At 39.2% G+C, this 12,250-nt stretch overlaps 1 protein-coding gene across 11 annotated transcripts in view; it reads right to left on the reverse strand.

The window, feature by feature from the left end:
* Positions 1 to 2,676: 2,676 nt before the first annotated feature.
* Positions 2,677 to 12,250, reverse strand: part of SSX2IP (SSX family member 2 interacting protein) — a 40,937-nt gene continuing 31,363 nt past the window's right edge. For 8 of the 11 annotated variants that reach the window (XM_034653799.1, XM_034653796.1, XM_011217801.3 and 5 more), the window contains 5 exons: positions 11,508 to 11,644; positions 11,007 to 11,180; positions 7,799 to 7,913; positions 7,339 to 7,504; positions 2,677 to 3,702 (listed from right to left, as the gene is read on the reverse strand). In XM_034653799.1, the coding sequence (XP_034509690.1) occupies positions 3,528 to 3,702; positions 7,339 to 7,504; positions 7,799 to 7,913; positions 11,007 to 11,180; positions 11,508 to 11,644 (767 nt within the window). In that variant the 3' untranslated portion in view covers positions 2,677 to 3,527. The remainder of the gene's footprint in view (positions 3,703 to 7,338; positions 7,505 to 7,798; positions 7,914 to 11,006; positions 11,181 to 11,507; positions 11,645 to 12,250) is intronic. The other 3 variants (XM_034653802.1, XM_034653800.1, XM_034653804.1) reach the window with 2 other exon arrangements.

Raw genomic sequence — 12,250 nt, forward strand, 5'->3', positions numbered from 1 at the left:
GAGCGGCAGGCAGAGTGAGAGGGAGAAGCAGCCTCCCCACTGAGCAGGGAGCCCGACTCGGGGCTCAATCCCAGGACTCCGGGATCATGACCTGAGCCAGAGGCAGACGCTTCACCAACTGAGCCACTCAGGCATCCCTGCAGGACAGTATTTTGATTGTAGAAAACAAAATGAAAACCCAGCAAAACAAAACAATGTTAAATCACACAGTACTTCCCACAGGAAATAATGTAAAGACTCTTGAACTGGAAGCCCAGCCATGTCACTGTCACGCACAGAAAACTCAGTCCAAGTTCTATCCAGAGACCGAATGCTTGAGCACCATTTACCATTCTTTGTTCTCATTCAGGTTTACATAGCCAGTCTTCCATTCACCTCCGAGGCTCTCGGTGGCGGAGTGTGTGCACTTAGCTGTCTTCCTGCCCCCAGCGTGAGAATATAGTGGTGAGCCCTGACATACAATGGGTACTTCGTAAATGCTTATGAAAAGATTGACACAAATTAATGACAAATACAGGGAGAAGTGTACTGACTAGCCTTCGTGATCTATGCTTACCTTAAACCCAACCTCGAAACATACTTTGAAGATCCTTACAACAGGGCAACCACACGATGGGCTTGCTGGCTTACACTCTTCCGGTCACACACACGCAAGACCTCCTGGCCTCCTGTCACGCACTGCGAACGTGTGTTCCTACAAAAGCCATGTTACCACAAACCTACACACAAGTCTGGTAAGCTAAGGTAGGAAACACAGAACTCTTTTTAAGTAACAAGTGTTTTAATTATACCATAAGGAAGACAATTTGCTGTGGACTATTCTGCAAATCTAAACATTTCATACATTGCCTCTATTAAAAAAAAACCTACTTATTAAGTTAAATTTTAACCTTAATTTTCTGGTATGATGATTCTTCTAAGTTCTCATCATCATAAATTCAAGATACAAAAGTTTAAGAGTAGGAAATAAAATTTTTCTCTTTACCACTTTTGTTGTTTGAAAATTAAAAATGAAACAAGGAAAAATGGATGACATGTAAAAATAAACGAGGTACAAGATTCCTGATTTACATACTGATGAACAAGAAAACATTTGAGACGAGCAGGACTTGAAGCCCAGGATCCCTGTGGCTGAACGTTAAGACCGCAGCATAGCTGGATTGTGAGTACACTGCAAATACTCAAAGAAAGGGAAGGAAAGCGAAATCCTAGGAGTTGTAGGTGTGAAGTCAGGAGTTTTCCAACACAGAAACCATTCCATTAATCTGGGAAGTTTAACATGTCTGGGAATCCCTTTGGAGTTGGAATTTATAGTAAAGCAAAATGGACGCTGCTAGGTCAAACATACAACTTCTTGCAGATGTATGCAGACTTTTTATCCAAAGTACAAGGAACCTGGCTTTCATTTCACTTTTTTTTCCCCCCACACCTTAGACTTCAAAGCAGGTTTCAAGGAATTTTTCCTTCCAATATGAGGATTCAACCAACTTAAAATGGAAATGCAACAAAAAACAGATGCTCCTTTGTAGAAATCCACTGTCATGGAATGCACTAATCCCTGGACTAAGATTTAAACATTAAAACGTTCTTTTCTGGCAAAGTATATCATGGAAACCTGACAAAAAAAAATTCCTGAGAAATGTATCATGGACTATTTTTAAAATCCGATTGCCTTTTTTTAAAGATTTTTTATTTATTTATTTGACAGAGGGAGACAGCCAGCGAGAGAGGGAACACAAGCAGGGGGAGTGGGAGAGGAAGAAGCAGGCTCCCAGAGGAGAAGCCTGATGTGGGGCTCGATCCCAGGACGCTGGGATCACGCCCTGAGCCGAAGGCAGATGCTTAAGGACTGAGCCACCCAGGTGCCCCTCGATTGCCTTTCTTTGATCATGTGACTGCTCAATCGTAAATAAAATTAAAGATCAGCTGTTTCTTCCTTGGAATATGGTACGATCTTGGAAATTTTATATCATTTCTAATATTTTAAACTGTGAAGAAGTGACCATGCATCAAACTGAAGGCCATGAGTGACTGCTTTGCTTTTAAGAGCCAGCTTTTCGAGATTATAAATGTGGTTGTTACAGGTAGTTTTCACTAACGTCTTGTAAGATACTCAGTGATAGTCTATCAGCCCTGAAAAAATGGTTGCTGCTACAAACATATATAGCGAATGAATGACAAAAATAAGACTATTTTTACTATGATGAATTTAAATGGAACAGCCATACAGGGTGAGTGTATGTCTGCGGCTGAACTACTTACTAGCGAATGGGAAGGCAGAAGAGCTTTGCAGGATCTACCCAGGCTGATCTGTACGGGCTTCTATGCACACACGGGGTTAGGCGCGGAAGCTTTCTGTAAAAGTTCTGGGAAAGAGCCTGGGCCTACATTTATCATCGTCAAGAACACCACGAAGAAACATGCAATCAGTTCTGAAAGCGAGAAGACACAAGTGTCTCCAGAGTAGTAGGATAATATGTAGATAAAATCGGATGCTTTTTACATTGTCAGATGCATTGTCAGATTTATCACTAGCAGCAAACACCCCAAATTACTGGCAACTATACCAAGCCCAAGCCGGTAGAGATGTTGCACCACTGGTCCCCATCTAGTAAAGAAAATATCACCATTCAGATACTTTAAATATCTTCTATCATCCCAAAGATCTTAAACCAATATTCTTAAATTGTTTTATTCAAAGGTGCTTTTGTTATCTGGCCTCTACTACCCTATCAACAAAAATCCTTTGAAAAATTATAATATCCGACATATATAAAAGTCCACTGCTGTAGAAATCTCAAAAATGTAATGTTAGCAATGATAATTATCTAAAAAAGTCAGCTTCATGGAATAGCTTTTGAGTATTTATTGCTCAGATGCATTCAAAAAATTCTTAAACATAACGTGGCAATGGCTCTAATACATCTGTAAACAGAATACCACTAAAAAATTTTTATTGGCATGAAATACTATAATTATGGATGTGTAAAATTTTTAAATCTTAAAGCCTCTTAACATAATCATGTATATCTATGTACAAAACATACATAAATTTCACTTTATTTAAAACATATGAAAGAGGAAATTTCAAATCACACTAAACATAATAAATATAGAACTTGCTTTGTTAAAAATCTACAGTATACATTCAAGTAAAGGCTAAACTTCCAATGCCAACTATATATGAGACAAAATTAAACATTTACAATAATCAGTTTCCTAAAAGTGCTATTTTTAATACGTATAAGAGGAAACTCATTCTAGTGCTTCTGTTTCCATCCAAACATATACATTCCTTTATTCACAGAACCAGATGCTTCTGTTACTAAAAATACATATCCAAAGCTTTTATATCCTTTTAAATAGACTTAACATTTTAGCTCTTTGGGGGAGGAACAGGGAAGTCCACACAAACACCTCAGACCATCTTAAATTATTAGAGAGGATTGACTTTATGACACACCCTGTTTCAACTCAGATGTGACATGTGATGAACGTGTTAATGAGAACTGTTCCGGTCCACACGTCTACGGCAAGTCATCTTTCTCTACGTGGGAGTTTGTGCAGGTCGAGGAGCGTCCACTGTAGCAACCTTCCTGTGACGCAGGTCTAGAGGCCCTGCTCCACTTCTGATTTGTACCTTCTCTTCCAACCGGATTTGGTTTCGTTTCTTCAGGAGTTATATTCAGTACATTGATGGAACTGTTGGGAAAAGAAAGATCTTAATAATCATTTCCTCCTTCCTATACTTAAGCTCTGCCTGAAGGTCTCAATTCGAATGGCCCCCTTGTCCTATGCTAAGTACATTTTGAGGACACACAGATTAGGAACCTATCTATCCACCTATTTATCTGTTTACCCATCTATTTATCTTATTTATTTCTTTGGTCTACTCTGAAGCTCTCTATGCAACTGAAGCTAGACAGAACATATGGGCTTTCAAAGCTCGAGTCCCCTGATGTCCCCATCTTCCTGCCACTATTTTATAATCTCTTTATTGTTTTCTTCTTTACACATCCATTTGCTCCTGTCTGCTTTCCTCTACCCAGCCATTCACCCACACAGCTATTTAATGAGTGCCTACAAAAGCAGTTAAGGAGTCCAGACTCTGAAGTCAGCTGGTTTAGGCTCATCCCAGCTGGACCGCTCAGCTCACTATGTCAGTGTTCTGCAACTTCCTCAGCTGTAAAATGGAATAATAATAGTATCTATCTCATAGGGCTGGGTGGAACTGAGTTAACACACATTAAGCGCTTAAACCAAAGCTCACTTTAACAATCTTAGTGTCTGAACACAGGCACAGCTGGTATCCTTCGATGACACAATCTGAGAGGTATGCTCTGCGACCAGCATCCAAACAAAAAAATCTGGGACGACTGGGTGGCTCAGTCAGTTAAGCGTCTCAGGTCATGATCCCGAGTCCTGGGATGCAGCCCCAAGTCAGGCTCCCTGCTCAGCGGGAGTCTGCTTCTCCTTCTGCCTCTGCCTGCTGTTCCCCCTCACTCATGCTCACTCTCTCTCAAATTAAGAAATAAAATCTTTTAAAAAAATCTGCCTAAATGATTACTTTCAAATCTAAGGAGTTAAGTAATGTAACAAATGATACATTTTTATCAACTGAATACCTTATATAATTTTTTCCACAAATGTATATTTTTCCCCTAAATGTGCATTTTTTTGTGACTTTGTTCTAACTCAACCTCAATGTGGCAATCCTAAAAAAAAAAAAAAATTAAGTTGCTTTAATTCTAAAAATCGAAACCCAAAACAATTAAAAATTTTACTTATACTTACTTGCCAATACTTAAAAAAGGAACTTGCTTATAATTCAGCCCTCAGAAATCCTGCCATCTCAGACGAGTTGAGACCAACGAGCAACTAAATTCTTTCCGTAATTTTGTACCTGAACTACTCTGTGTAAAATTCCCTTCTACAGTGAAGAAGCAATGAGGTTGTTGCTGTAGAAATAAGCTATAAATATTCCTATTCATTTTCCTAGGATCTTATCACAAACCCAGACCTAAGGTGCTTCAAGAGCGAGGAGTCCAAATTTACCAAATAACTTAAAATTTTGAGAACTGTGTCAAGCTCCACAGCTTCTCTCCTGATAACTAGTAATACAACTCTTCTCTATGTTTTATCCTCAGAGGCCAAGGACCATGAACATGAATAGCTCAATGGAGTTTCTTTATGCTTAAAATTCTGTTTCTATGCCACTGGTGTTGTTTAGCCCTCGGAATACATGCAAGAGAAAAGCACTTTTATAATCCGTATTATGTTTACATGCATTTTTATTCTTACAGCCTGCTACTGAAGGCTGATAATGGACCAAGCACTGTTTTAAGTGCTGTATACGTGTGATCGCTGAAATCTCAGAACACCCTGTGCTGTAGGTACTAAACACTGGACTCATCTTTATTAAGCACAAAATAATGTCCTAAAGGATTATCGTGTCAAATATTTCTTAACTAAAAATAAGTAGATTAAAAAGTAAGAATTGTAGAGACATAAAAATAATTGAGGCAACTTCTATGTTCTCTCTTGGATACAGAATGCATTATTTGAAAATGGTGACTAGAATTTGTGTTGTTTATACAGATTGTTCTGACTGGTCAAATCTGGGAGTTTAATAACATTCTGCGTAAGAAAATACTCTGAGCTCACAGCATCTTTGACTGTATATCAACCTTGCACTTCCCAAACTCAACCCGTTAGTCAATCTGTTGGCTCTAACTGCAAAATATATTCCAAATCCAGTCATGTCTACCTTCATGGTACGACCCTTGTCTAAACTGTGACCATCTCACTGAGACTCTCCAGAAGCCTCCTAACCTCGTCTCCTGGCTTATAGCACAGGCTCCTACAGTCTGTTTCCCACATAAGAAAACAGTCATCTTTTCAAAACAGATTTTGTTTTTCCACTCTCCTGTTTACACGTCTCCGATGCTTTTCCTGTCGCCCTCAGAACAGTATCTGACCTACAAATACAGACTAAAATACTTTACAAATGAAATGTCAAGTACATGTATGTGTGTGGGGGCAGAAGAGTGGGGTTATGGATGAACAACACGGGCATGAGTTGGTAATTGTTGAAGCTGGGTGATGGGTACATAGGGTATCATGACCTTATTCTCTCTACATTTGTGTATATTTCAACTTTTACATAATAAAGTTTGTATCCTCATCTACTCACCCAGGGCCTTATAGGATGTGACCCCTGATCGCCTTCCACCATCCCCTCCCACCTCTTGGGCTTGCTCACTAACACCACTCACCCTCCACAAACACACCAGTGTCCCACCTCAGGGATCCCTACACTTGCCTGGAGGACTCTTCCCCACGCTCTTCTTTGCCCCTCAGTGTTTAGAGTCCCAATCCTTTTACAGATCAATATATACAGTGTCTTGTCCTTTTTAAGCTTCATATTTTTGTTCTGAAATTCATTTATTTAACAATTCTTGGTCCAAGGGCCAGTGGGCTTCTTCAACACTTAGGTCCACACCATCCTCTCACTACCACACGTCAAGTGTGCCGGAGCCCTGACCCCTGCTCTCTAGGACACGTGCCAAACACACAGGCCCCCATGCCGCCATCTCCTACTTTGGTTAAGAGGAAAGACCTTTGCTCTTTTCTATTCCTCTCTCACTAGGAATGTTCTATGTGCTTAGCTAATTAATCCTGGAATAGGCTCTGAGGTAAAATATTGGTATTCTACCTTAGAAAATGATTTAACAACTTAAGACAGAGAAAAATACCAAAATGCATCAGTTAATAGAAATATATGGGTTTAAAAATATATATATATATATGGGTTTCCTGGGGATAGGGGAGCAACTTTTCTTGACCCTGTCATCCTTGGGCACAGATCTTCACCAGTCACGATGAGGACATTTTTCTCAGTTCTCTGCCCTTCAACACCAATAAAATGGGCATAGCAAAAGAAATTTTGAAATATATACTCCACAAAGACTGTGAAAATATCCTTCTATTTAACAAAATTAAAGAATTCAGAATACTAAGTGATACCTGTAAATAAGATTGTATTTTAAATTGTATTTTGGATGTGACATGAAAGGAATAACATTATATGATTTAGCTTCCAGCAGACAGGGACCAGTACCTTGTTCACTACTATATCCCCAGCAGCTAACAGGTTTCCTTACATATGTAAGGACATAATGGCTACCCAATAAATATTTGCAGAATGAATGATCAATCTACTAAATTCCTCTCCAAAGCCACTACCGTCGCTGACACGACAGATATGCCAACTCGTCCTCGGCAGTGCACCTCCAGAAGTGGGACAGACACGTGCAAAGATCACCTACAGACCAATACCTATGTTCAGATGCACAGGAACGTGTCTGGCAAAAGTCCGAAGTAGAAGGAGAAGCGGGAAGAGACTTAGTAAGTTTGGATGTGCGAACTGGAGACCCGTTAGACACACCGTGAGGCTTCTTTTGCCGTGGCCTTGAGTGCACTGTAAGACTGTCCCGATCAGAACCTGCGAAAAGAAAAAAGAAAAAAGGCGGTCCGTATGGTATCAAACAAGGTGAAGGTTATTAACTATGATGATCACCTGCAGGGGAGTGAGGTCTGAGATAGAACAAGATAATGTGGGTGTCCACTCCAGCCCCTGACTCCAGTCTAGCTAACCTCGCCATCTCCTATGCATATTCCATAAACATCAACGGATCTAGTTTTAAAAATATTTGGTGATCTCCAAAGTTTTATATTAATAATTGACAGCATTTTATTTACATGCATTTTCAGATTAAAGGGTTAATGAAGTACTCACTTCCTGAGAAGGCACTGAAAAGTTTCATATTTTCTGAGTTCTGGTGGTCAAAGGTAGTCATATTTAAAAACTGTTGCTTTAACCAACTGGCTCTTTCTTCTTCAAATGCCTTTCTCTATCATAACAAGCAAACCAAAGAAATATTGATCAATATTTCAACATTCACATTGGTGGCATTTCCCATGACTTCTGTAGTTGTTGGTGTTTGTTTTCTGGCTATCATATAGATTTTGTAAGTCAAATGAATTACCCTAGAAAACTGAGAAAAATTTCATTTAAGAAAATTATATTTAGGAAATAAAAAAATCACCCACTTCACCTAATAAACCAACTCATCACTACTTTCACATCCGTTTTGAGTAAACGCAAATGGACAGTGCAAAAGCACAGCATATTAGCATAACTCCTGAACATACAGAATACTGTAAACAGAGAATTACGGCAACAGAAAAATACCCACTGCAAGTGAATCATTGAGAAAAAGGAGCTGTGACTTCAGGCATTGGTCTCAGCCTCTCACCATCTACCAGCGGTAGCAGCCACCACCACGAAACCACAAGAGGGCACATGTCAGACGTTCCCCTTCCCAACAGCTGACCATCCTACACTCTCCCTCAGCCCTCAGGTCTCTCACACTTCCTTCCCATCCTTCCCTGGCCCCACCGGCCCCAGTGCCCCCAGGCAGACAGATTCTCCTGCAGAGAGCTGGGAGCGGTAGACAAAGGAGCCAGAGTTATCTCCTGGGAAAAGCTGGGAGACAGGGACCCAGAAACAGGTTCCCAGAAGTTAGGAGAAAATGCTGGTGCAGATTGTTTTTGTTTTCTTCTCAAGTTAGCTATCGATAAGACAGATTTTCACAGCTGTGGAGAATATCCATGCTAGCTACTTAAACAGAATATGGTCTTTCATTCCTAAATACTAATACTAAGTCATGCATCACCAGACATTTGAAGAAAACTAAGAGCATGAAAGAAAAATAGCCAAAATAAAAAGACCTGACCACAGATAACAGATAGTTCGAGACCCTTTAAAAAAAATTCTAACACAAATGATCAGATTTACGAACATCTGTAAAATAATACAGTGCAATACAGAGAAGAGTGAGCAAAAAACAAGGACATGAGAGAACTTAAAGATAAGCCTAAAACAAAAACTCAGTGAAGAGTTAAAAGTGAGAGAATATACCCAAATTCAGAACATAAAGTCAATCTGTAGATGTAGTCAGAAGGCCAATCATTTGTCTAATAAAAGTGTTCCAGAATGCAAGAGATGTCAAAGAAGGAAAAAATACAGAATCAAAGAAAATATCACTAAATTGAAGAAATACAGTGTCTTGAGGCTGAAAAGGAGTTACACCCAGATATATCCCAGTAAAATTTTGAAACTTTAAGAATATAAAAAGAAGGAGAGGGGCGCCTGGGTGGCACAGTGGTTGAGCGACTGCCTTCGGCTCAGGGCGTGATCCCGGCGTTATGGGATCGAGCCCCACGTCAGGCTCCTCTGCTGTGAGCCTGCTTCTTCCTCTCCCACTCCCCCTGCTTGTGTTCCCTCTCTCCCTGGCTGTCTCTATCTCTGCCGAATAAATAAATAAAAAATCTTAAAAAAAAAAAAAGAAGGAGAGAAGAAGGAGAGAAGGAAAAAACAAAGCAGGATATCCACAAAGTACTGTATATGTAGGTTATATAATAATCAGGCTTCTCATTAGCAAAACCAAACAGCAAAAGAAATGGAATAACTCAAAGTTTTGAGGGAAAAAGTCAGAAACTAAATTCTATATCCAGCCGAACTAATCTCGTGAATGTATTTTTGGATATTCTAGAATTCAGAATATTTTTCACTCACACAATACTTAACGAAAAAAATTACTCAAGAAAGTAATACAGCAAATTGAAAAAGGAACCCAAGACAGAAGATAACACGAGATATAAGCTGAATGTGATTCAAGAAATCCTAAAGGAAGCTATAAGAAAGTCAAAGGATTCACCACACAGGGATATATGAAAGTCTCTTCCAGGTGGCAGAGTCTTAATAACAAGAGTATTTCCTAAGGGGCCAAATGTATTACTAGGTTAGAGAATGAATCACATTTACAGAATCATGATGTTGTCAGTATTCTTTCAATGGTTCAGTCTCAATCTTGCTCAAAGTCCCTACGCTTGGATTACTTTACAGGCTAATACTCCACAATGAAAAAGAAAAGCACAAACAAAAACTGGGAAGTAGGGGGACAAGAGAAGTGGAATAAGGGTGAGTCCAAGAATGTCTTCATCTTTCATTGTGGGAATAAACTGACACTGTCTCAAGGTGAGCAATCATGAAATAGAAGCATAACATATACTATTTAAAGAAAAAAAGTCAACCAGAAGAAACCATTTTTAAAAGGTTAGTTTAAAAGAGTAACAATATAATGAAGAAGTCATGTATATAGATGAGGAACAGTGTAGATGGGAGGTTTGATAAGGATACAAGTTCTTTATCTTTCATAGCAGGGGAATCAACAGACTTATCAAGGATAAAAGGCTGAAGTACATTGAAGTTAAAATAGTACTTCCTAGAATTACAAACTTAGTGTTCCCTCTGAGGAATAAAACTGGGGATAAGAATGGGTGATATTTTTTCACTTTGTGGCTTTTTGTAAGGGTTTTTATTTTTGAAACCACGTTCACACATTACCTCTACAATTTTTTCAAGGGAAATATGCAGGTTAATACATCATTAAATAAAAAAGCGAGCTGTAGAAGGTGTCTGCACACATCCTGGGTGGGGGCGGGGGAGGGGGGACTTCTGTTCTGTACTTCCCGCCACCCCCCCCCTTTTAAAACAACAAACATGCTCTCAGTTGCACTGTCTTTTGATGCTACACCTACTGACAGTGGACAGATCACAAATGTCCAAGAGAGATCTCCTGTGGGAAGCTAAACACTTACCAGTAGAAAGCCAACCCAAAGGGGATAATGGATGCTTATGGTTTTCTAAAAAAAAAAAAAGTTTCAATTCCCAAATCTGGTAAAGGCAAAACGACACCCTTCTAAAGTAGTTCATGCGCTTACAATCCCTTCCAGTTCACATTACTTTTCAGATGACCGGTAAAATACTTGAAAAAAAGCTGGATAGCAAAGAAACACTGAAAGGCAGGACTTGGATGCATTCTGCTGGGCCTCCCAGAACTTTCAAGAGCTCTACAAGGAAAGCCACTTGTTGAAAATACCTCCAATCCTAGGCGAATAGCCGCTTCTGTAAAGCTTCGTCTTTCCTTCTCAAAATTCTTTTTTTGCTCTTTAAACAGGGACCACTCTTCCTTGAGGCGCTCCTTTTCTTCCAGCAAATAACAGTCTCGTAGCAGTGAGGTGGTGTCATCATCACACGCAGTAGCGAGCTGCTGCTATTAAATTTTAAAACATAGTAAGTTCCAGAGGGTCCCTGCAACAATCCCAGTTAAAATTAAAGCAAGGGAAGCAGGGTCAAACTTTAGGGGAAGAAAAGAAGTGAAAAATCAGAAAGTCAACGGAGGATTCTCATTTTCCAACGGGCAGAGCACCGCCGAAGGAATGGCACACGTTGCACCTGTGAGCAAGTGAAGACCTGAGCTGAGAGCAGAAAAGGGACAAACACAGATCTTCTGAAATACAGAAATAAAAATCTGGTAAGGCTCAGTAAAATCCTGGCCATTCTCACGGGAAAACAGCTTGAAAAGGCAACTCACATTTACCTGTAAGAGCTGCTGCTGAGTTTTAATCATTTCTTTACACTGCTGAATTTCTAACTCGAGTTTTTCAGTTTCTTGTTCGTGGTCTTGTCGTGAGATTACGTCTTCATCATTAAAACCTTCTAGATGTACCTTTGAAACTAACATAAAACCAGTCATGTGACATAGGTTTCACACCACTCAGTTTATGGTGTTTTTTTGTTATATTTAAAAATCAAGGCTCTCAGAATTTCTTTCTAGAATTTCATAGATTTTCTAAAAGATACTTATTCCCTTTACCCTTTAAAAATTTCATAAGCTATAATAAAACACCTAAGTTTATATAGTATAGGAATTCATGACAACTACAAATTCGTACTATTTTTGGAGTAAAATGATATCTTTACTATTAGTTCTATTATGAACATTTAATTTGTAATCCATGTTTATGCAAGACTCTGTCCTAATTAAAAACGGACAACCTATAAGCATCGGAACCCGGAGATCGAATCCGCATCGGGCTCCCTACTCTGCAAGGAGTCTGCTTCTCCCTCTGCCCCTCACCCTGCTCATGCTCTCTCTCTCAAATAAATAAAATCTTTAAAAAAATGGACAACCTATATTCACAAAAGAGAAAAATAATTAACAAATGCATAAACTACTTTCGACACTTCTTCAAAGATCAATGCAGTGCTACAAATCTTGCTCTCTGGTATTAAATTCAACAAATGTTAAGTCCAAACATACTTGCTGTTTACTAACAGATG

Source organism: Ailuropoda melanoleuca, chromosome 2 (genome assembly GCF_002007445.2).
Source record: "Ailuropoda melanoleuca isolate Jingjing chromosome 2, ASM200744v2, whole genome shotgun sequence".
In the NCBI taxonomy this organism is placed as follows: domain Eukaryota; kingdom Metazoa; phylum Chordata; class Mammalia; order Carnivora; family Ursidae; genus Ailuropoda; species Ailuropoda melanoleuca.